The sequence below is a fragment of the Lithobates pipiens genome, unplaced genomic scaffold (assembly GCF_037356315.1).
Source record: "Lithobates pipiens isolate NorthernLeopardFrog02 unplaced genomic scaffold, aLitPip1_a1.2 Scaffold_30, whole genome shotgun sequence".
Taxonomy (NCBI): Eukaryota; Metazoa; Chordata; class Amphibia; order Anura; family Ranidae; genus Lithobates; species Lithobates pipiens.
In genome coordinates, this window is record NW_027507791.1 from 111805553 (window position 1) to 111832006 (window position 26454).

Here is a 26454-nt window from a genome sequence, read left to right on the forward strand (position 1 = left end):
TATTTTACCTTTTAGTAAATATTAGTTTCAGCTTCTCAGTAAATCCATCTGCACAACTAACTAATAAGTCACTGGGCTTGATTTCCCAGGCCCACCCACCCAAGGGGACCCCACACTTCTTGTCAAAATGTTTTACTTTACATGTGTAGAGAGTACGTTGGGTGGAGAAGGAGTAAAAGGCCCTCAACTCTGGAAACCATGACAGGTAAATAAAGCCAGTGGGTGATATTAGTTGTGGTAGAACGACTTTTAGCCTGGTTCACACCTAGGCATTTTTAGTGCTTTTTTCATTTTGCAGATTTGCACTGCAGTCCATTCACCATGGTTTCCTATGGAACATGTTCTGTAGTGCAAATCTGCAAAATGCAAAAAGCACTAAAAGTGCAAAGGTGTGAACCAGGCCTTATGCTGTTAATACCTGTACCAACTTTTTTTTTTTAATTTCAGTAATTTAGTAAGTGAGCTGCAGTGCCAATAAATGTTACCAGTGCGCTAACTTTGTATGAGAATAGTATGAGAATAGTATCCCAAATTACCTTTTTAATAGCTGGTTAAATAGAATCATACCTGGTAATTAAATATTACTAGTCAATTTTTACAAACACTGCTGGATTTTATTTTTGGCAGTCTTTATTAAATTTTATTAAAACGACATAGTCCTATACTTTGGACAACATTGTCTTTATAACTTGTCCTCTATTGTTATGGTAAGTCTGGAGGAAAGCTACAAGTTCAAAGGTCAGTTTCTGATGTAAATGTGGTTTAGTTCATTTTTGAATGTTCTGTTGTCCCAGTGGCCGATAATAATTGTCATGAGCGTGAAGTAGGACATCTCCAGTTCTTTCAGGGTTTGTAGATCTGTTAGTTGAATAATTTCAATCATTCCAGGAGTGTGTTAGGCTATGATGCCAGGCTGGAGTGAGTTCCTGTATGAAGATGGTATATTTAGGTGCTTGCTAAAACACAGAATTGGACTTGTCAAAATTCCCCGGCGTTTGCTCCAGGCCAGCTTATGTTAACTGTGCATTAGGCAGGTCTGTTATTTGGAATCTGATCTAGAAGGCCTTTTATATTATCAATACTGACCAATGAAGAGAATGGATAAAATTTTTGCTGCGTAGTTGTTTTTTTTTTTCATTTTTTTTTTATGCTAAGTTATATAGACATTGGATAAAGTGAAAGCGCAAATTATAATAAAATAGAAGCATTTGCCTTTCATTTTTGTAATCTGTAAAAAAGTAAGGTTACTGTGGGCAACACTCATTTTTTTTCCAGTTTTCTGAATAGATCAACTTAACTGAAACCTATGACAGCTACATATGGACTATTTTGGTAAATCCAATATCATTTTTTCTTCTTGAAATCAGTGTCCATTTGCGTATTACCCTATTATTTTCTTTTCCGATCTCAGGGATGTGTTGGTGCGGGCTGTAGTTAGTCACCCCTCATTAAGTATCATATATAGTAAATAAGAGTCTCAGCTGTAATGAGTATAATTTCATATTTCTGTGTCACCGGGAGGTTAACAATGACATTTAGTAAATAAAAACAAATGTATTTTTAAATATGTGGAATTACGTTGAATGGCGAATAGTAGTGATTTGACAAAGGCGTAAACGTATCCGCAGGTTAGTAGATATTTGTTTACTTCCTAATCAGGATATGGGCATTTTCTATAGAAAATAAAAAAATAAAAATCTGAATTCTCAATCTATTCTGAATGGGACCTGCCAGAAATAACAGCAGCTGCAGAAAGTCTGCTCACATGTAAATCTGTTGAAATGATGCAATGTATATGGTAGGCATTACTGTGTGTTATCTAATGGGAGTCATACTGTGAGTATCAGGAATTACACTGCATGTGAGGTGGAAATGATACTAGGAGCATATGATGGCAATTACTTTCTGCATATGAGGAATAGGAACATTGTGTGATCTCTTTCATTATAACAGACTGCACAGAAATATCCCAGTGCTAAATCTTATATCGCCTGAATCTGGAGTCATTGCAGCTAACTGTTGAAATTTGTGTCAGATATGTCATTGGATTCTGTGTATAATAGGGAATTGAAGTTGGCTATATGATCAGTAGGAAGTCTTGGGCAGCATGGCGGCTATGTGCTTAACATTCTAGGCTTACAGCTCTGAAATCCTGCTTTTGTTTTATACCAGGGACTAACTGCAGAACATATACACTATGTTTTCTCTGTGTTTATGTGGGTCCACACTGTGGGCTCCATTTTTGTCCTACATCAAAAGAAAACATACTGGTATGGTTATCGGCTTCCAACCATATCTGGTCCTAGGCTGTGTATGATTGGGACTTTAGATTGGTAACTTCTACAGGCATATGGATTGATGCAAATGATTCCCTATACTCTGTAAAGCAATAGGACTCCTTTACTAAGGGAGTAGAGAATAATCACCTAGTAAAGTAAATAAAGTGAAACTGTACTCACTTCGAATAAGCAATTATCTGCAGCAGAAATTAGAAATAAATTTTATCTTGCACATGATTGGATAATTAAAGTGAACACGGCTATATTTTATTTACTAAGCTTAGTGAACATGTACTTTACAAACTGAACATTCGCTTTGCTGAGTGAGCAGTATTTATTTATTTTAATAAATCAACCCCATTGGGTAAGTCTAGGTTCACACTGAATGCGGCTTTGAAATCTTGCAACTTCATTTGAAATCGCATGATTTCAAAGTTGCATGTCAGTGTGACTTTAGGTGCGATTTGGCTGACATCGGTACAACTTCAGTTGTTTATGCAAGTCACACCTGAAATCACCAAAAGTAGTGCGGGAACTACTGTTACAAATCGGTGTGGCACCGCATCAATTTGAACAGTTCCATTGCATGATAAGTCGCACTGGTGTGAACGTTGGCTAAAAGGTTGGTGCTATATAAATATGAGAAATAAATAGTCATTGAAAGCTAATTGTAACAAGTTTTTTCCCAAGTAGCAAACTAACTCTACCTCACCAATATATGGTATATGAAAGTAAAATAATTGGAGTGGTGTGGCTATTGAGCCAAAGTGGGGTATTTTAATATTCTGTGCCTTATTTAACATTGTTGTGTCATGTAGAATTAAAATACAAAAAATATTTTAGAAACTCTACACCAATTGTGAATCTGTGAAAGTTTTATAACCATTTGGCGCTCAGATACACATAGGATGCGCCTGGTAGCAGGAGGTTAGCATGCTATTAACAAATGCTTTGCAGTTTCTTAGAAGTCAGCAGTGGCAGTTTAAGAAAGTATTTCCGCTGTCAGAGATGGAAGTGAGCACAGGTTCTCTGGGCAAAGTTCAAAAATGATTACTAAGTCTAAGTTTGGTGCTCAGGAGGAAAAGCTCAGTGAGGGAGTATGCCACTAAAAAGATTAAAAATTCACTTTTAGTCGAGGCCTCAATTTCCAACTATCAACAAAGCAGCTCTGTGGCGTCTATGGCTGGTCATTTCGCAAGGCCTTTGCCTGTCATGTACACTGCTGCTGCTAAATGGACGTTTATGAGCAGTTTTTTTCAGTTAACCCTGAACTCTCCTCTATGTTATCTCATCAGTACATAGGATCGTTTATAGTTGTTTCTAGGCAGTTGAGTTTAGAGGCTTTTTTGGACCCCAAAAAAAATGCGTTTAGAAGCTGTGTTAAGAGGCATTTCAAGCACCAAACGCAGCTAAACGCACTAACTTGTGTTTAGCCGTGTTTCATTTACAAGCGTTTTTCATTTTTGGCTATTTAAAAAAAAAAAAAAATTTTTTTTTTAAACGCTTCTAAACGCAAACGTGGCTAGAACGTAAAGCGGCAAAACAGACATTTTAAACGTGGGTTACTATCTGTCAAGTTAAATCGTTCAGGAGAGGTTGTAAAAACATCCCATGTACATTAAGCCTAACATAAAAATGTGTTTTGATGACATCAGATGATATCCATGCTATGCTTTATTTTACTTGTATGTAAAATGCATATAAAATGAAATGTGAGGAAACATGATGTCTGAGTAGTGTACTAGTATATCTTTGAAATAGTAGCCACTAAAAGAGCAGGCAAAACAGAAAATGAAAACCATGCATCTCCTAGATATCACTGACTTCAAAGGCCTCTTCATTCTTAAAATATAGTTTGTACAGAATTACAAGAAGTCACAGTCTGTGCTCAATGCCAGGCTCCTCCAGTACTCTTATCTAGTGAGCAATGGACCTTGCTGTGCTGTGAAGAATGTGCCTATTGGATTCTCTGCTAGGATGATAAAGGGGGTACGAGGGTGGAAGTGACATGGCCTACAAGACTATTGTGACCTTGCAACGTATAGTTCCTGTTAGAACGCATACAACATACAAGTACACTGTATAGGATGCAGACAGAGATATATGTCTCTTGGGAAACAATAAATCTGTAGTATTCCCCAGTGGTCTTGTGCTTAAAATTAAAACGAGAATGAAAACCTTTTGTTAAAGTAAACATACTGATAGTACGTACGTTCATTCTTCATATAAACAGCAAATTATATATATATATATATATATATTTTTTTTTTTTTTTGTTTTATTGTCTAAAAAAATATATACAGAATCATTTTTAAAAGGAGTTATTTAATAAACTTATTTAAAAATAAAAATAAAAACGAAGTGCAGCTCTATATGCCGTTTTATAGTTTTAGCAATATCCAGAGATGTTAGTAAATCGATGTTTTAACCTTCCCAGGGAGAGAGTTTGCTGATAAAGTCGGGTTTTGCAGGGCAGACTATTGTGTAAATGAGAAACACATTCTAGGCGCAGAGATCTCTTGTGGCAGTGCAAGTACAAGCTCTTCCCATATTGTCTCCTGCTTTTATATTAATTACAACTTGCATTATCAGCTGCGGGGCTGCGGCCCGGCAAATAGAAAATGCCTTCCCAGGGGACCTTGCTTCTTGGATGTCTTTTTCATCCGCTTTGTATTGGGCTGCTCAATATTCCCAGCTTTTCACCTGGAAACTCTGCTCTTTAATACAATTAAATGGGTGCAGGAAAGGCACATTTGTAGCCTGAATTATTAAGGTTTCTGTCGAATGTCTGCCTATGTACCCACAAGCACGCTGCATAGTCACTTTTGTGGGTATTATATTTATGTTTAATTTATTGCTGTTATACTTGTGTTCACAGGAAAAGAAGAGGTAGAATCCATCTGCCTGTCTATCTATTTCTGTTTACTTATACTGTATCATCTGTGATTTATAAATACATTTTCTTGGATTTTGAATAACATGAAGTATATGCCATTATCCCAGTTTTCTTTCTGTAGGGGGGAAGAGTCACAGCTCTGTGCTGTTGTCACTGCACAGAATAATTAACCTATGTTTGCTCATTTGTTGTCTCTGTATGTATATGGGATTATTCTGTGCTCACCCATCCCCCGCAACTTTTGTACTGGGAGATAGCCCATTTTGTCCTCCCTGTGTTGAAGGGGTCTCATTGTGCGTTATTTTATTTTGTTATTGTTTTGATGACCATGCATCTTCTAGGCTATTTCCAGCACAGTTTTTAATGGCAAGTTTCCAGTTTTCAAGCCATGCTGGTCAAGAACTCTGTATCATCAACAATTATTTCATAGAAAAAGCAAAGGGTTAATTTCAAGTGTAACTTTTATTAGAATATTTTATAACAAAGTACGAAATCAGCAGGAACCCAATCAACCAATCAGATATTAGCTGATAGACAATCAATTATTATTAAGTTCTAGCACAGACTGCTCATGGACATACAATATACATTTTGGCCTGTGCCCAATATCCTTCTATTGGGCAAGAATTGATTAAAATGGATTTCCCAGAAAATTGCTATGGTTTATTGGAGGTATGGCTTGCCTCATAAATACCTGCTCAGTGCATAAAAATGGACACAAAACATACTTAGTGGTTTGTGTTTTGGTACTTCTACAAAGTGCCAACAATCACTTGATGTGTCTGGGTACGGTCTTACTGCACAGCACTGTTCTTTGTGCTCTGTGTCTGAAATTTCCCATATGATTTTTCAACTCTTGCTTTGCAATAAGCTTCCAATAAAATTTAGAAAGAGCATCATCACGTATCCAAGGACCAGGCCAGATCATTTCAGCAGGGAAAACTTGTTATTACTGTACTTTTAGGCGCTTTGTTACCTTTTACTTTGTTATCCAGTCTTGCTGTATGCTACCTTCCTCTGTCCAGTAGTTAGTAGTACACAAGTCCTTAAACTAAGTCTTCAAAGCAGCTAATATTAATCTGCACACTGCCAGTGGTGTAATCATTTACCTTCATTTTCCAGAAGCAGATGTCATACTTATCATGGAGTTTTGTGGCCTATTTGCTGGCATTATTAGGGGAGTGTAGGACTGCATTCACACTGGGTGGGAGCTGGGACTATGGTTGTTACAGTGTATTAATTAGCCTGGGTTATTAGCGCATGCAGGTGACAAGTAAGGCAGCTGTTTCAAGTGTTTAAGGAATGCGTCCACCTTGCTTTCCAGCTACACAATTCATTATCTAGAATGGGGCCTCCTTGTATCCGCCCAAAAAAATACAATTGAATGATTTACAGTTTAATTGCATTTTTTTCACTTGAATGTTGTATAAATTTAAGTTATAGGATATAGTTAGTTCTTACTCGGAGGCTGAAACATTAACGGTAATTAATAAAAGTATAAGGTCAAAGGCAGTTTGAATTTGTGTGTCCTAAAGAAAATTATGTATGTCTGAAATGCTAATGAATTATGTTTATTTGCATTAAACACTGATTTATGAAATCCACCAAAAATTGTACAAGTTGAAGGATTTTAGCAAGACAGTGTGACTATTGTGCCAAATGTTTAAAAAAATCCCACAAAAGTCTGCGCCAAATAAATATTTTTTTTTTAGAACACAAGCTTGTCAATATTTGGCAACAAGATATTCATACTGCAACATATTAGTTTATTTGAAATGCAATTCACCACAATCAGATGTGCCGTGTGACACATTGCATTCCTCTACAACCACCAACCATTGTTTATCTGGCTGTATTTACCATGGGAGCATTACAAGCCTGCATAAGCCTTCATAGGAAAGCATTATTTTTAATTGTAACCTTAGTATTTATCAAGCTGCCTATCTTCATTTACGCTAGTTGTTTTTTTTTTTTATATATAGCGGAAAAACTTTGACAACAAAGAATAGATGGAGGATTGGCTTTCAATGTTATGCCCCCAGTGATTACATGCTGTCATCTTTATTCAGTTTGCCTTGTATTATATAAATAAGTGTACTGTTAGTTAAGCTTAAGATTAATTACTTATCTTTTCATCCTGATAGCTTTACATTACAATGAAATAGGATAAGGGTTGACAATCAATACCTCCCCCCTCAAAATGTTGGTGCTCTAGGTGGCCCTGTTGGCACCACCTGGCTTAAAAAACTTTGTCTGAAAAGTCAAAGGAGACAGGTAGGAAATCATCAGCCGAGCAGTGAATGTATCCTCTCAGAAGTACTTGCAGTATGAGTTTGCATGCAGCCGATGGTGCTGCGGCTTCCTGAATACAATAGCTGGCAATGGAAATTGCTCCATCCATGCTGTTTGGTTTGGGTGGAGGAATCTATTTGTTTTCTCTAATAGAGAAATCAATACATGTATGGCTAGCCTTCAGCCCTTTCACAGTGCCAGGTCTGTGATATACAGTATCAAACAATAGGGAGTACACCCCTCACATTTTTGTAAATATTTTATTATATCTTTTCATGTGACTACATTGAAGAAATTACACTTTGCTACAATGTAAAGTAGTGAGTGTACAACTTTTATAACAGTATAACTTTGCTGTCCCATCAAAATAACTCAACGCACAGCTATTAATGTCTAAACCGCTGGCAACAAAAGTGAGTACACCCCTAAGTGAAAATGTTCAAATTGGGCCCAATTAGCCATTTTCCCTCCCCGGTGTCATGTGACTCATTGCATCAAGGTCTCAGGTGTGAATGGGGAGCAGGTGTGTTAAATTTGGTGTTATCGCTCTCACTCTCCCATACTGGTCACTGGTAGTTCAACATGGCACCTCATGGCAAAGAACTCTCTGAGGATCTGAAAAAAAAGAATTGTTGCTCTACATAAAGATGGCCCAGCTATAAGAAGATTGCCAAGACCCTGAAACTGAGATACAGCAAGGTCACCAAGACCATACAGTGGTTTAACAGGTCAGGTTCTACTCATAACAGGCCTCGCCATGGTCAACCAAAGAAGTTAAGTGCATGTGCTCAGTGTCATATCCTGAGGTTGTCTTTTGGAAATAGACAAATGAGTGCTGCCAGCATTGCTGCATAGGTTGAAGACATGGGGGGTCAGCCTGTCAGTGCTCAGATCATACACTGCACACTGTATCAAATTGGTCTGCATGGCTGTCGTCCCAAGGGAGCCTCTTCTAAAGATGATGCACAAGAAATTCCGCAAACAGTTTGCTGAAGACAAGCAGACTAAGAACAGGGATTACTGGAACCATGTCCTGTGGTCTGATGAGACCAAGATAAAGGTACTTGGTTCAGATGGTGTCAAGCATGGTGGTGGAGAGTGTCATGTTCTGGGGCTGCATGAATGCTTCTGGCACTGGAGAGCTACAGTTCATTGAGGGAACCATGAATGCCAACATGTACTGTGACATACTGAAGCAGAGCATGATCCCCTCCCTTCAGAGACTGGGCCACAGGGCAGTATCTCAACATGAAAACGACCCCAAACACACCTCCAAGATGCCCACTGCCTTGCTAAAGAAGCTGAGGGTAAAGGTGATGGACTGGCCAAGCATGTCTTCAGACCTAAACCTTATTGAGCATCTGTGGGGCATCCTCAAACAGAAGGTGGAGGAACGCAAGGTCTCTAACATCCACCAGCTCTGTGATGTCATCATGAAGGAGTGGAAGAGGACTCCAGTGGCAACCTGTGAAGCTCTGGTGAACTCCATGCCCAAGACGGTTAAGGCAGTGCTGGCAAATAACTGTGGCCACACAAAATATTGACACTTTGGGCCCAATTTGGACATTTTCACTTAGGGGTGTACTCACTTTTGTTGCCAGTGTATTGAGTTATTTTGAGGGGACAGCAAATTTACACTGATATACAAGCTGTATACTCACTACTTTACATTGTAACAAAGTGTAATTTCTTCAGCGCTGTCACATGAAAATATATAATAAAATATTTACAAAAATGTGAGGGGCATATTCACTTTTGTGAGATGCTGTATCTGTCTCAGGGTATGTTAGCTCACATTGCACAGTAGCTTCAATTTAGATTACAGGCATATTTATATCATATAAAATTGCCATGGCATTAGCTAGTCTATTATATGTTTTACTCATTTATATAACTGTATTGCCTTACACACACTATGCAACCTTCATTCAAGTTTTCTTTGCTTAATTCTCAATAATTGCCTATTTTTCTAAGATTGTATTCCCTTTACCAGCATTTCTCTGATAGGTGTGTTCTGCAGTGGTGTATTTAGGTTTTGTGCTGCCCTAGGTCTGACTAAACTTGTGCACCCCCTAATTTAAATATGACCCACCCCTTCCTTTTTAAGACCCACCCTAAAATTTTCTAGTGGAGACACTAGGTCTGAGGGCCTTGGGGGGGGGGGGAGGGGGAGCAACATTCCCTTTATTCGCAGAGATTTCCTCTGACTTCCTGTTTGGCTATGGGTCAGGAAGGGGAATCTCTGCAATTGGACACAGATGGCAAAAAATAAACTGACGGGGCTATAACCCACCCTTACTCTATACAAAATGAAAAATAAGAAATACAAAAAAGTGCTGCTTATAGTTCTAGTTGGAGCACACATTTCTGCTAAGTTTATGGAGAAGACTAAGAGGATAGAACCATACCAATGGTGCAGCAGAAAACATAGCACAGTGATGAAAGTATGTGGTCCAGGCATTGAGCAAAGGAAGGATTGAGGCAGGAACAAATAAATCAGTATGTTTATTTTTCTCATCAACAATCAAGAGAAATAAAATTAAGATTCCTTAATACAGTATCTACTACTGACAGAAGCAAAGGATTGCAGGAGAGTCCTACTACCTACCTGCCAGGTATAAGTGACCATATCAGTGTCCCTTGTGTCTGCACCATCCCTACTACATAGATTAGAAGCCCCGTGGCAGCTAGGAAGTTGTCCTGCAATTTCCACTCAACTGGTGTGGTTTTCCTTTCAGCCTTGGTACTTACAGCCTGCCTGGCTCCCTTCCATAAGAGGCGCAGGGGCACCGCCCTCCTAATCAATGCGCCTGGCCCCTAATCACCATGTGGGGCGCTGGACGCATGGATTTCAATGTTTTTTTTTTTTTGGAAGCACATGATTAGAGGCTCTAATTGGCTTTAAAAAGCGTGGGCTCGTGGTGCACAGCACTGTGCCCTGAGCTTACCCAATTGTGTGACAATAGCAAATTAATATTCGCTATTGTCTTCCTGATTCTCCTCCCAGCCAATCAGGAAGCGGGTCCGGAGACCCGATGGGCCAGGGACTCTTAGGACTCCTGGCCAATCGTGTCTCAGGACCCACTTCCTGTTCGAGCGGGAGGAGAAGCAAGATTGTTCGGCCAGGTGGCAAAGCCTCGGCTTTTCCTTGGCTGGAGCAAGGAGAAGAAGCCCCACACTGGATCCTCATAATTTCCTAAGGTAAAGCTGCCTTCCCGTCCATCACACGCAGAGGAGGCTGGCTTGGCGGCAGTGCGAGTGAGGAAGCAGGCTTGTTTGCCGACCTCGCACAATATTGAGCACCGGCTGCCACTGCTCCCTTCACGTGTCTCCACTACTCCTCTCCTGACATGGGACAGTGGAGAGCTCCTCCCCCTTCACTCCACTTGCCTGTGCCCGTCAGCTCACTTTCTTCACCAGACAGTTTCAGCCTCCCAACATGGTATTTATCTCTCTGTAGCTGAGAACTCAGGCAAGAGATCCGCTGTGATGATAGGACAGGCAAAACTAGAAGTGGCGGGCCCTCACCAACAGTTGCAGAATGCCGACTGCCCGCACAACAACTGATTGGTTGGGGTCTGCCGCCTGGGCCCCTTGGGGCCCTAACATATGTATGGGCTGTCCCCCTCTGATGGCAGCCCTGCTGGTATTATCATACAAGATACAGTGTTGGTGTTCTGTTTTGTGGTCAGAGTCTCTCCAGTCTCATCAGTAGATACTCATTTGGCTGTGCATATGAACAGCAGGGGATGTTGGCCCTCAAACTGTGAAGACAGGCAATTTATCTTTGAAACTTCCTCTAGGCTTGTCTTATCAGTCATTTCCGCAGTGCATAGTCATTTTAGATTGAAAGTTTCATAGTGTATGCTCAGTAGCGCTTTGCAACGAGGAATGTTAAATCTAAGAGAGAGATGAGCAGTTACTGTAAATCTGAAATTCTGAAAATTCCTTCTGTCAGCCTGAGTACAGCATCTGCCTTACTTTCTTCATCCCTGTGACGTCATATGTTGAACAGCAGGAGTCACTGCCATCTGGCTAGCCCATTGCCAAATGGCCCTTGAGAGGCACTGCAAGGTCTATGTTGTAGCTAATGAGTTGTCTTAATATAAGCGCAAGACTTTTTAAAGCTGCCTGAACATGTGCAAATCAGGCTGAGTAAAAGTTCTCTCTCTTGGTGGTGGACAGCCCAGTCTGGAACAGATTTGACCATTCAGAGATGTGGATAAATCTGACAGATATGGGAGGTCCATACAGATGCCAACTGCTGATATTGTGTAAAAGACAATAAATGTGATCATTTAAGAGCTGCTTATACACCGATGCCACCCGTTTGAAAATTGAATCTTTCATCCCACCCAAATAATATCATGAGCAGATAATTATCAGGAGAGAAGTTCGTGGTTGCCCATATACCCAGCAAGAGTGGACAGAGAAAGTCTAAAATGAGACTTCTTTAAAAACAAGAAAACAATACGTAAAACAAGCCTTATGTAAAGAATTCTGCAGATTAATTGCACATTTTGAGCTGCAGTCTTTATTTTTTGCAACTTCATTACAAAGTCCTCTCTGCTGTATACCATTTGAATTGTAGCTTACACACATATGTCCCACTTTCCTACTTCCTGCACCCACTTCTGGGTTTCCAAGTTACTGCACAGGGACCTTCCCATCGGGATTAGTAAAGCTGAATCCCCAGGCAAACATTTTGAAATAAAGATGAGAGCTGTTTTACCTACTAACCAAATATTTCTGTCTATCCAGTCTTGAGTTTTGCACATGTCTGTCACAGCACAGCCCTGACCGGCAGGGCAAGAGTCTTTATTTTCTTTGCTGCAGTTAACTTTAGAGGAACTTCAGGCCCCTTGATAGTGGCCACCACTTTTTGATTGACTGGCACATGCACAGATGTGCCAAAGTGCTCTGCGTGACCTTCAAGGCCTGGCAGAGCTTTGCGGCACAACTGCAGACACTCCCAGCTATGCTTATGCATGTACAGGAAAAGTGGTTCCAGCCCCCTTTCACTGCGCCATTCTTGCGCACTTTCGCATGGAAACCTGTCCCAAAGCCCAGCGAAGCACTTCAGCACGTCTGTGTACATGTGTGCAATGTCATTCTTGCCTAGGAGAGAAAGGGAGAAGTGCACTTAAAAAAATAAAAATATCCAACTGTGATAGTTGCTGGAGCCAGGTAGACCCACATTGTCTTTCAGGAAAAAGGTCTGCTTTAACACTAGGCCTTGTCCTGACCATAGCCTGTGATTGGACAGTGAAAGGAGAAGCAGCTGACCGATAATTAAATTTCTCTGTCACTCTGCTCTTTCCTTCTATCGGCATGTCCCTTGGTAGCATATGTAGCACAACTGGTTGCCTCCTTGTGCTGTTTATCCCTCTCCAGGTCTGAGTTCTTTTGTAAAGGGTACTGCAAGAGGCTTTTGCCCTGTCAAAATTCAGGAACTTACATTGCTTGCAATAAAAAGCTACATTTAAAAATATATTATGAATGTAGAGCATCATTCATTTGTGTCCTTTATGTCTGCCCAGAGTTCAGCTTAAACAAAAGTGGGATTACACTTTAAAGTATAACTAAAGACAAAGATTTTTTTTTTCGTTTTGGACAGAGTGCAGAGGTATTAGAATGCTTTTCAGCTTTTATTGCTGTCTATTTTTATTGCCCCTTTTCAGGAGATTCACCCTCTCTGTTTGTCCTGTTTACCATTATCATTGAAAGTGAAAGTAAAAGAAAATCCCAAATTTTGGGTTGTCCCCGAAAAGTAATAGAGGGGAAATCTTCCAATGGGGACACTAGCTCTGGTGACCCTAAGGGACTTTTTCAGGTACTGTTTGGCTATGGGGTTTTAACCAGGGTGGATAAAAATGACATTTTTTAAAAAAAATCTTTTTTTTTTTTATTTAAATCAGATTTAATAAAACGCATTTGGAGTAAAAATCTAAAGATAGTTTTCTATTTAAGATACATTAATAATTTAGTTTATTCTACATAAAATGGAGCTTAGTTATGTAGCATGAGACTGTATATTCTGTAATATTTACATTTTTGGTTCTGCAAGCTGAGATAACATGCACTGCTTTGATGCATTCATACAGTTTCACAGTAACCATGAGATAAAACAAAGTTCCGGGATATTCCTTTATCCCATGGTTTTGCAAATCTATGTACACTACAAACTGTATGATTGAATTGGTTTTGATATCACGATTTTACTAACCTGACAGCTTATTATTATAAATTTTCTAACTACCAGCAAGAATAAGTCCTTACATTTAAAGAGCACCTGTCATTTCAGATCCATCATGGCAGTGCCTGTTAGCGGGCACCCACTCACCTGCAGCCACCACGTCCCTCACCTTGTTGTGTTGTGCCACTGCAACATCACCAGCTGTCCCATTAAAGTGAATGGGATTGTCGTGAGTCAACAGCGGGTCAGAGGAGGAGCCGCTGCGGGACAGAGATGACAGTTGCTCTTTAAAAATTATGATTTAAATCAAGCCTTTTTACTAGTGATTTAACTCATGATTTAAAACTTGATTTAAACCAAATCCACCCTGGTTTTAACCCTCCCTTGCTCTATCCAAAATGAAAAAAAAGGTTTTGCCTATATCTGTACTTTAAATGAGAAGTATGGGTTTCCTTTTTTTTTAGATTTATACTTACCTAGGTGGATGCAGCATCTGCCCCCCAGCGCCTCTGCACTGAAAACTGAGTGATCGACCATTGGCGATCACTCGGTTTTCACAGCTTCGTGAGCAGAGAGCATGCTCAGCTCCCTCATTGGAACGCTGAGCTGGGGGGGTCAGAGTGGCTGTCTCAGGCTCACTGAGAGGCTGCGAAGGGTATCAGTCCAGGCACCTGTCAGATCCAGACTTCCATTGTCGGGATGATGCGGTGCGTGGACTGATATCCGTGACGTCAGCAGAGAACAGACTTCTGTCCACTCTCTGCTGAAAACGGGTCACAGGAGTGCAAAACGAATTGCAGTCCTGTGATCCATAGGAGAAGCCCAGCCAAAAAAGCTTTGGCTTGACTTCTCCTTTAACTTAAAAGGACAGAATGGCATAAAGATTATACTCTTTAGGAAAGCAAAACTGCCCCATAAGTTTATTTTGTTCAGAGTAGCAGGGAGCAGTGTATGGTACAATGCAAGAAAGAGACTTTTATCTATTTTATTCTACACTTTGGGGTTCATTTACTAAAGGCAAATAGACTGTGCAATTGCAAAGTGCAGTTGTACTCTGCAAATGCAATGGTTCCAGAGCTTAGTAAATGAGGTAACACTTCACTTTACAAAGAATACTCAATCATATGCAAGGAAAATTGAACAAAATCATTTTTGCTTGCGCGTGATTGGATGATGGAAGTCGGCAGAGCTTCTGCTCATTTTCTAAGCTCTGGAGCAACTGCTCTTGCAGAGTGTAATTGTACTATGCAAGGTACACAGTCTATTTGCCTGTAGTAAATCAACCCCTTTGTCTTTAAAAATGTACCATAGTAGAAATTTTAGCCTGATATGAAGAATTGTGTTAGTAATAATATTGCTAAAATACATCACATCCTGAAGCTGACATTCGTTGTGCACTATTTGAGTCATAAAATTCAGATCTCAATGATATTCATGGATCTGCCAAAACACTGATGCGGTTCATATATGGTGTTTTGGTGGTGCTTTTTGTGTATTCTTTTTTTACATGTCGAATGCTCAGTTTTCATTTTATGAATCTCTAGTATGCAGATGAGTCAGGGTGATGTGCAACGTGTGTGCAGCTAATTAACATATTGTCAAATATAACATATTAGCAGCACACATTTGAGAAAAAAAGCAGAATAATGAACGTGGTTCTAGCATTTGTGCAGACGTCCATATAAATGATCAAGTCAACAATGTTCCTTGTTAGACTGAGAAAAAGCAAAACAATTATACACACCTCTGGTTAGTACAACATACAATAACAGCTACTCATCATAAATACAAATAAAAATAACACTGGATGGAATGAGAAGAATTTGTATTTATATGTTGGTGTTTCCATGTGCTGAAGCAGGACTTTCTTGCTGACGGGTCATTTTCATTACCTAACTTTCCTTTTCAATTTTTTTATGGCTGTCCTCTTTTCTGATCGGGGCTAACATCAGAATCCTGCCTCATGGCGAGATCACGATGATGCAGTATCCACGCATTCTGCTGGAACGCCGGGACCCTCCAGTGGTGGCCATGCTTCACAGAGTGGGGACAACAGCAGTGAACAAGGTAGGACTCACTTTAAATATAACAACTATTGTCCATAATACATTCATTCGTACACCAGGAAAGTCATCTTACCTTCATTAGCAGTTCAGCAATATACAGTACTTGAATTACACCTGACAGCTTGATTGTTGCTTCAAATACGTTTGTAGTGTTTGAAGCAAGAAAGGAAAGTTTAGCCATAGTTAAAAATATTTTTTGTTAAAATGTGTCTATGAAATATATATATATAATATATAGTGTGACTTGGTTATAATGATTTCTATAACACCACAACATGTCAGAAGTTTTATCCCTAAACAACCCCATATACCAAGAACCAAAATTAGATTCATATTAGATTCATAAGTATAACATCCTTGTGTTTGCTGTATTAGATACAGTTAAGACGTCTGTCCTTTAGATGCTTGGCTGTAATGTAAATCCATTGATAAAGCATATGGCGTATGGGGTTCAAACCCTTGTACAACACATAAACATTGCTCTAGTTGACATGCCTTGACTTTCAGAGTCAGATGGCATAAGAAGCATGCTGCTAACAATCCTATTTGTTGGGTCTGTCTGGTAATGGTATTATGAAATGCTTATGTTCCTCTCTGGATTCTTATGGTAAGGGTGTTTCACCAGTTCTTGGTGCTGTCAATTTCTTTTTACCTTCATTGTATTGCATTCCCTTTAATTTCTAGCATTAGAGTCTCTTTTGGTTGTTTAATAAAATAGACAGTCTACAAGCTGCAATAACTAAAATACACACAAGTCTTTATATAATTAATACTGAATTTCAGGTTGCTTTTTCTAAGCTGACTAAGGGGCTGCATTCAGATGTCTCTGGCCTTTGTTTCGTAGAGTCTTGTGAAAGACAGCCATGTGCAGCAGCCTTTATCAATCAGCTAGATAGAGAAGGCGATTCAATAAGGCATTTGCAACATATTTCTGGCAGTGTGGATGTAGTCAGAGGCCTTGTTCCAAGTTCATGAAACCCATTTTCATTGTTAGTACTGGTGTGTTTGACAAATGTATGTATTTCTTATTTCTGACACTTTTACTGTCTGACGCAATTGTTGCAACAAATTTCTAAAGAAATACCACTGTATTGGTGATCAGGAAAGTAGAGGTAAATAAGACCTCTTCCATACACATACCATTTTTGGGGTCGATTTACTAAAATCAGTGCACACAAAATCTAGTGGAGTTGTGCATAGTAACCAATCAGCTTCTAACTTCAGCTTGCTCAGCTAAGCTTTAACAATAAAACCTGGAATCTGATTGGTTACAATGCGCAACTGCACCAGATTCTGTGTGCACCAGCTTTAGTAAATCTCCCCCATGGTGTTGCATCTTTGAGACGATTCTGCAAAATAATTCTTCTGCTATTTGTCGCACCACTGCGAGACAGATCTATAATGATTATCTACAACACTCTTTATGTGGAAGTTTTGCAGACTGTAGACGGATGGTTTCTGAAGGGTTGCTAGGCGTTACTTCATAACATGACTCTTTGTGTTAATACATAAAGGTCTGTGTGTTCTATGGGGCTGCATGGATTGTGTGGAATGTGTTAGCTGGGTTGCTATATAGCTCTGTGTACATTGTGAACTTCTCAGTGATATAGTGATGTGTATGGAAGCCGTTTACTCGGTCAGACCATACCATTGGCTGTTGTGTGTGTGGAACTTCCCATCAGTATGTTGTCTGCCATCTCTCAGGCCTTAAATGCTATAGATTTTTGTACACAGGATGAAGTTGTGGGCCTCCTTTAGTATCATACATAGAAGATTTTACCAGCAAACTGTGAGAAGATACAAGTTAGAAATGTAATTCAGTGATCCCTTCACTAGGAATACTGGGGGTTATTTACAAAAGGCAAATCCACTTTGCACTGCAAGTGCACTTGAGAGTGCTCTGAAAGTGCAATGGGAAGTGCAGTCACTCTAAATCTAAGTGGTAGATCTGAAATGAGGGGAAGCTCTGCTGATTTTATCATCCAATCATGTGCAGGCTAAAATGCTGTTTTTTTTATTTTCCTTGCATGTCCCCCTCAGATCTACAGCGACTTTACTTCCAAGTGCACTCGCACTGCAAAGTGTATTTTCCTTTTGTAAATAACCCCCAATGTCCATTGCATTCATTCTTTGCTGCCATTCTATGGTTTACTTTTTATTTTGCTGATACTTATTGGACTTCTCTATCATATCAGAATCATATTTATATTGCAGAAAGTAGCTCAAGCTTCAATAACTATGTTGTAACGGTTGTATTAAACTTTTCTTAAACAACAAGTAGGTAAATGTATAATACACAATAGCACATTTTATTTCCAGCCTTTACTCTTCCCACTTTACTGCACTCTTATCTATATAGTGCAAAGTAAGTCATTACGCCTATTAGAATTTGTTGGTACTGGTATATCTCCAGTAGTCTGGAATATAAATAGTTATTACACATTAGCACATTTTGCACATTATTGCAATTTTTACCATATAGAAATAGAATGGTCACCTTTATTAATAGGCCATTTCCCATAGCAAGCAACCAATCAAGTGTTTATTTATATTTTTTTATTTTAATCTTAGAAAATGACAGGTGGAAATAGCTTGGTTGTTCTAAACATCACATGCAGTGTTTAATTCGTTTTTTGTTATGTGTATTAAGTTTAGGAAAGTTACAGGAGAGGTTGGGCAATTTTGTACTAATCTGTACCAAAAGCAAGCTTTCAAGCTATGAAATGCTGTCAGTCTGTAGCTCATGTAGAGCTGCTTAGACTAGCAGTGAAGTATAAGAATTCCGTATGATGGACATGCGGATGGTGGGAAGGGGAGGTGGTGGAGATGGAATTCTTTACCCTCAGGAACAGGTTTTGCTAAACTGCCCAGAGGGTTCACACACAGATCACACACCGGATTCCAGCACATTATTCACACGCCAGTGCTGCAAGCTCTTTATTTGTGTTATTATTCCGTTAAATATTTGTTGTAACCATGTACAAACTCCACTTACAGTCACTTGTCTGTGAGAGGCCCCAGATCGTCATCTATTATGAGCACAAGTCAGCTGTGCAGCTCTTGCCTTTAGGCAGTGATTACACTCGCCATATTTATGTTATTCTACATAAAAATAAATGTGCAGGCAAATCAGTGGAATTGGTGACTATTCAAGTAATCTTTGTTCCTAGACACATAAATATTTAGAGAATGTGATAACAGACAAGACATCTTGGGGTTGATTTACTAAAACTGGAGAGTGCAAAATCTGGTGCAGCTCTGCTTTCAAACCAGCTTCCATGTTATTTTATCAAAGCTTAATTGAACAAGCTGAAGTTAGAAGCTGATTGGCTATTATGCACAGCTGCATCAGATTTTTCACTCTCAAATTTTAGTAAATAAACCCCCCAATTTGAAGTTTACTAGTTGAAACTAGTTGCTCATAGATAGGCCAAACTTTTGCCAGTTGTAATATTAACCCAAAATATTCTGGTGCTTGGAGTTATCAGTGGGCACTAGTGGTTGAGCTTGCAATGCTGACCAAATGCTCATTATTTTTTTCTGTAGAGCAATGCACCAACCAGATCTGTATTCCATCTGATATGCACGTTAACTGTTTAGTGCTTATCATGTGATTTTCTCGTTACTGTAGTGCCAGTTCTTGTTTCTTTGTGCCTCGTCATGGTACTTAGGTGCCTAGGTGGACTGATAGGATTGTTCCAGCCACATGTGGTGCCACCAAGCACAGGAGTAGTTCAAATGTCACCAAAGTGGTTGTTGTTTTTAAATACTATACACCTCCCAATAACAACTGCCCAGAATGCCCTACAGCAACCAGTCAGAATCAAGCTTTCAACCCCTGGAAGTCATCTCCAGTGCAAGTTTGAAGCTGATTGCATGTTGTGGGGTAATCCAGACAGATGTTAAACACAAAACACATTGAGGTTGATTTACTAAAACTGGAGAGTGCAAAATATAGCGCAGCTGTGCATGGTAGCCAATTAGCTTATAACTTCAGTTTGTTCTATTAGGCTTTGATAAACAAAAACTGGAAGCTGATTGGTTTCTGTGCAGAGGTACACCAGATTTTGAACTCTCTAGTTTTATTAATTCTACCCCATTAATAAATACAAGCTATGTAACCAGCAGAACATGACTTTTAAAGTCGCTGAGTTATACTTTGATTTATTTGATTGATCTTTTTAGCTAACTGTATGTAAGGGGGGATTCGTCCTAATGATCACAAGTGTAAGGATCATTCTTCCCACTGATCATCACATTAATGTACTATGAGCTGTAGATATAGTAATTATTAGAGCATTTTCTTGAAAGTGGAAAGTTTGTTTAAGGGTTCTTCTGAGTTTAAATGTTTGAGAAAGGCTGCTCTAAAGCTAGAGCACCCTATGGGGTTGATTTACTAAAACTGGAGAGTGCAAAATCTGGTGTAGCTCTGCAGAAAAACCAATCAGCATCCAGTTTTTTGTTTTTTTTTGTCAAAGCTTAATTAAACAAGCTGATTTTAGAAGATGATTGGCTACCATGCAAATCAACCCCTATGTCTTCTTATGCCACACATTGAAGCAATGAGGGCTTCTTCATCAAGCAAAGTGAAGGGTTAACCCATGTCACAGCAGTAGGAGAAGCCCCCATTTGGGCATAGACTGAATTCCAAGACAGGCTGGAACAGCAACTGTAGAGTGCTGGGATCACAGGCACCCCTTCATTGCTGGACCCAGTACTATTACTTAAGTGCAAACAGCTGTCTCTTTGTATATGTTCCATCTCACACTGTGAGCAAAATCTGTGTTGCTCTGTTGAGAAAACCAGACTTCAGTTTTCATTGTTACATAATATTCTGCCTCATAGGAGATGTATTAAATAGTGCATTCATTTTTTTTGGAAGGCCAAAACAATATTATTTTATCATAGAAACCAAAATGATTGCTGTAGTTTCACATGGAGTAGAAAAGAAGAAATCAAACCAGTCCGGAGCCAGGCAAGCTGGTATATTCAGTTTCTGTAGCTATTGATTCTATTAGTAACATCCATTTATATATTTACATCTGGAAAGCTGATGATATGATCAGTGCCTGTTTCCCCGAAGGCGACATGCATCTTACTTTGACAGATGTTTGACACTTCTAGCACGTGGTAAGATCAGTGTTTGCGGTAACTCTTTCAAATGGACACGTGTGAATTAAACTATTTATGCTTCATAGATTTTACAGTTACTTATTTTATGCTCATGAATGAATTTTTTCAGTTGTTGAACTTGCTGTTATAGCTTTTTTTAGCCATTACACATGTATTTTTAATATACGATACATGTTGGTCTACGATGTATTTTTGCTTGCAGAATTTCTGGGCTCATTCGCTAATGTTTATTGGTCATAGCAGCACATGTGGAAAGTACCGCTTTATTCTAAGGCGTGTTTCCATCGGCCGATCTAGAAAAAAGCAAAGATAAGCCTTCCAGAAAAGGGACTTGGAAGGTTAGTAAGTAGGTGTATTATTTACAAACAGATCCAAAGGTACGATGGGCCAGTAACTTGTTTTTAAGCAGCCAACCATTGTAAAAAGAATAAAAAATATTTATATCTAAACCTGAATGAGTACTGGAACAGTATAAAATTACTTCTTTCGTAAACCAACCAAAATAATTGCATCTCATTTCCTGGAAAAGAGCATCACCTCTCCCTCCAAATGTATGTATCCAATGAGTTAAGAGCATCACCTCTCCCTTCAAGTGTATGTATCCAATGAGTTAAGAGCATCACCTCTCCCTCCAAGTGTATGTGCCCACTGAGTTTTCACCCTAGTTTTAAATCTGTGTATTATCATTTAAAATGTATCTTTATATGTGCGGTAGATTCACTCAGATGGATGATGTTGTATCTCATGATAATTGTCTTCTAAAAAGGTTTAGTTTACAAACAGAAACATTATATAGGTACAAACAGTTGGCATTTTACTACTGAAAGTCATAGATTCCTGTAAATGAAGAAAGTCATAGATTCCTGTAAATAAGGAATTTATCTCATGAGTTGTTATTTTAATACCACTTGTTTTTAGAAAATGACAATGGGTCTTAGTCATCAAAAAAAAGAAGAAGAATTGTATTGTATTATTATTTTCTTCATGAAAAAATTATACGTGTTTTTCATTATTAGACCTTTGCATTGTAGAGGGTGTACACAAGTCTAGAATTGGCTTTATGGAACTGTCAGGCCAAATAATAAGCTGGCACTCAGATTTGTTGCTAATAAACAGTTAACTACACTATTCACTACTGCTCATCTTACAGGTTAGCATCTGGAATATTGTGATGATTACAAACTGATGTTATATAGTTAGATCTTATCACCTTGGAATAAAACACACTATACAAAAAAAACACAGGAAAGCTGTTTCCCCCATATATATATGATGCTTATGTCTGTGGGAAACTTAAAATATTATAGCTATTTGTTGTCTAGTTATCATGCCTGACTACTAAGTTAAGTTCATTTATGTATGCATATTGTAGATGACTTTTTGACTGCATATTAGGGCAAGCTGAGGCATTAAAGATAGCTGACCCCCCTCCTGGTATAGGTGCAAATTCTATTCTGATTCCATGGTTGGAAAATAATGTTTGTTTGCAGTGCTGAACACTGGGGTTGGGGATGGCAATATTTTGCTGGACACAGCTCACTTTCTGCGTGGGCAATGTGAAACACTGTTTGTTTCAGTGGCAAGGTTACAATGTAAAGACATGATTGCTAAGTAATACATCTATAATTCAAGGTGGATCATATAAACATTCTTACAGTACATATATACACACATACAGTGCGGGTTTGTTATAAATAATTCTGTAGTAAAAATAGTTGACATGGAGTTCTCAACATGGGGCATTGTAATGGCCTGAAATGCCTGACAACATAATACAATAGGTTTATGTTATGCATCAAGTGTTGATTTGTCTATGCATGTGTAAACCAAATGGGTAAGGTCCAGACGTCACATGCATAGGCCAAGTCTCCACATCCTGTCGAAGACTACAGATGCGGTCATGGGAAGACTGGCTATATGGACGGATATAGTCTTCATACGGTTGCTTTCAATCACTCTCTAAATAGACAACCATTACTGTGCCTCATACACCTGCCAACTATAATCCAATTAGAAAACCATTCTATTCTGCCTTACAGACAACTTCCATGTACTATTGCCAACATTTTTTAGGAACATCAGTAGACAACAAATTAAAATAGTCAGTGCTTTGGAAAAAGGTTTGCAAGAAACATTGTACTCATACCCAGGGCTTTGTTTTTGGTGGGAATGTGGGGGAACACATTTCCAGCAACTCCAGAACTGGATGTATGCAATGGCAAGGAATGGTGGGGTGTGCTGATTGATCTATTGATGCTGGCTGCTAGGGGATCTGGTGCTGCATGGGGGTTCTGTTGTTGCTTGGGGGGGGGGGGGGTCAATTGTTGCTGGAAAATGACAAATTACAGATTACTTAGCACCACAAAATGATACTTGGTTCTCTATTCTCTAAATGGGCAGAACTAGGAAGTGGGTAGGGGGGTGGAACCAGTGTTCAGAAGTGGGTAGGGGCAGAGGCAAGAGGTGACTTGGAAGGAGGAATTACTCCCTGCTTTTGGTAAGCTTTATACAGTCTAAGGCAGTGATGGTGAACCTTGGAACCCCAGATGTTTTGGAACTACATTTCCCATGATGCTCATGCACTCTGCAGTGTAGTTGAGCATCATGGGAAATGTAGTTCTATAACATCTGTGGTGCCAAGGTTCACCATCACTGGTCTAAGGCAATCAACAGGCTTTTCCCAGAGCTCCGGAGGGGAACTGCAGCCTCTTACCATATGATTTTGTGCAGGGAAATCTTCCTTCCAGACAAGGCAATGCCAAGAACATGGTATCATTTATTCAGATTTGGATTCAGGGCAACTAAAAATAAGGATAGCACAACCACAGTGATTCGGCTAGCAGAGAGATATGAAACTTATAATCACATCTTCCCTGATCATTAAAAGCAAATCTTATATATCTAACTGGAGAGTACTTGTAAAATATCTAGCTTTGGATAGAATAGGGAAGGCTTAGAACCATGGTTAGGTTGTTACTGCTGTCTGAGTTACCCAGTTTTACAGTTGTCACTAGGGAAAAGTTTGGTCTGAGCCAAACCCAGAAGGAAGCTCTCACTGCCAAACACTGTTGCCCAATCAATTGTGCCCAGAGGCTTGGAACATCCTGGCCACAGTTTTTTGAAGATGGGATTGACAGCTTCCTTCAGGGTTTTAGTCTGAACCTAAATTCTCACCAAACCCAAGCTCATCCTTTGTTGTCACCAAAAGAAGAAGTGTGTGTAAAAGTTTGAATGGAGACCCTGGTTCAAGTGACAACTGTCTAAAAGAGGAAATCATCTCACTTTGTAAAGATTTCCTCTCACTTTCTGTCGAATCCCTGGGACAAAAAGTGAAGGGAAATCTCCCATGTTGGACATAGCAAATTTAAACTGACATGATTTTAACCATTCCATGCTCTATCCACAGCTAAAAAATGTTGATTATGCATACACTGTCATTGATTACATGCGGTTCTATTACAGAACTCTATACATGCAGTTGATCAGTGGAATGATATATTCTTGCATATATACATAAACCCCTTCTCTTTTCCATAGTCAGTGTTATTTCTGACTGTCCTATAACATTATAACCCCGCAGTAACCTTTTTCTTTTTTTTTTTTACGTTTTCTTTAAATGTGCCTTTAAACTATAAAATGCAAATGCTGCTAGCAGAATGAAACATTCTCTAATTCTATATGTTAAGTTACTTGGAAACCCCGGTGTTGTGAAAACACATCCTTTTCACTCTGCCTTTTTTCCCTCTTTGTGGAAGAAGAATTCTCTTGACGCCTGTTAGACCTTAATTTAAAGGTATAATTAAACTTGAATGTAGCCTCATAAACAAAAGATAAACAATAAAGCAGCCACATTCCCTGCTGCTTCATAGCTTTGTCAGCCAGCTGTTTTTGGCCTAGTGATTTTTGCTCTGTGCGCTGTGGAGTGCTCAGTTCCATGGACACAGGTCAGGGGAGCTGCGTTCCTGCACACAGCACTTTCACAAGCTGTTTTCATCACTTGAGATTATTAAATTCCTGTGAATGTAAAGGATGCGGCCTGGCAGGGAATCGTCATCAGCCTAACACGAGATTTCAACATGATATTTCTGGCTTAATTGGTCATTTTCTTTTGTTTTGTTTGTAAAAGTTGTGTGTTGGGCGGAGGGGAGAAGACTAATGGTATTAAAAATAAAGTGTTCCTTGACCCTGAAAATGACTAGTAGATAACAACATAATAGGCGGTTCAGTACAATCCTAGTCCTGTACAGGTTTTCGTTCTCCTCTAGGGCTTGTACAAGCCGGCCTATTATTTAACTACTTCAGGATTTCAGTTTTTAAATAACTTTTTCATAACTGCCTCCATTTTATTAGGAATTTCCAAAGACCCTTTTCAGCTGAGCTGAGCTTTTTTCAAAATACTGTCAGAGGACCACGAGACTCAGGACATGTTTAATACCTTAAACGCTGTATTTTTTTAAAAATTATTTTAAAATGTTTAATGTCCAGAGATGATAACAGTTGACTGTCTTATGCAGAAAAGAAGGAATTACCTGGCATAGTTTGTACAGAAAACCAGGGTCATTTTTGGGGGTAAGATATCTAAAACCAAACTCCAGACAGATATGACAATCCAATCTTGCATTTGTTATGTCATCATCAAAATAATGAGGCATATTTTAAAGATATTGCTAGTAAAAAAGCTGTTTTTATAGCTGTTTCCCATGTCCTTCTTCACACCAAAGCTGTAAGTGAGGCCTCTTTTTTATTGCATACTGCTTTGAAGGAAGATGCTGCCAGTCACTGGAAGCTTGCTTACAGGCGGTAGGAGCAGAGGTCCATCTTTATCAGTGCGCAGCTGCTGCATTATTGCCCAATCAGCAGGGTGGGGGTGTGAGTAGATGACTAATCAACATTCATTCTCTATAATAAAGAAAAGTGAGCTTACACACTTGTCTGTGCATTAAAACAGTTCATATATACAGGCAGTCCCTGGGTCACAAGCGGTGTTTCACCTGGGGAATTTTTTTCTCAAAAGTCAGCACCTACCAATACTGTAGCCACTAAATTTTAAAACATAGACACTTATCTGTCCAGTGAACCCGTGATGTTGGCACCCCAGCCGATTTTCGGATCGGCTGTCGGGTGCTGCTGCCGCCATATTCTTTCGACTTCACAACCGGTTCTCTACTGCACATGCACGAAGTGTGCTGCACTTTCTAATTGGTCCAGCAGCGGAGGAAAGAGCAGGGGGCCCGAAATTTTGAGGGACAGCACTGCTGCTCCGTCTCCCTAAAGTGATGAAGGGTACCTGTCAAAAACAGGAAGCAGATCAACGGAATTTCCACTTTTAGGTGGAACGCCACTTTAAGTTGAATTTGTATGTAAGTTGGAACAGGTACATTTTTTAAGTGTAACTGCAGCCAAAAAAGCTTTTGGATAACATAGGGAAGGGTTAACACCCCTTTAATGTTTGTTTGTTTCACTGTCTGTGCCCCAGTTTAGAAGATTTCACCTCATGTTCTGTACCTGTGACTATTGGATTTTAAAAATTTTGAGTAGTTCTGAAAACAAGGATTTGTGATAAAGCTTCAGTGGAGACACCTTTTTTCCATG

The 26454-nt window shown here is 39.3% G+C and overlaps 1 protein-coding gene across 6 annotated transcripts in view; it reads left to right on the forward strand.

Annotated features, from left to right (window-relative positions):
• The window catches only part of MEIS2 (Meis homeobox 2), a 199073-nt gene that overhangs the window by 15433 nt on the left and 157186 nt on the right, over positions 1-26454 (forward strand). For all 6 annotated transcript variants that reach the window (XM_077464762.1, XM_077464763.1, XM_077464760.1 and 3 more), the window contains exon 7: positions 15616-15730. In XM_077464762.1, coding sequence (XP_077320888.1) covers positions 15616-15730 — 115 coding nt within the window. The remainder of the gene's footprint in view (positions 1-15615; positions 15731-26454) is intronic.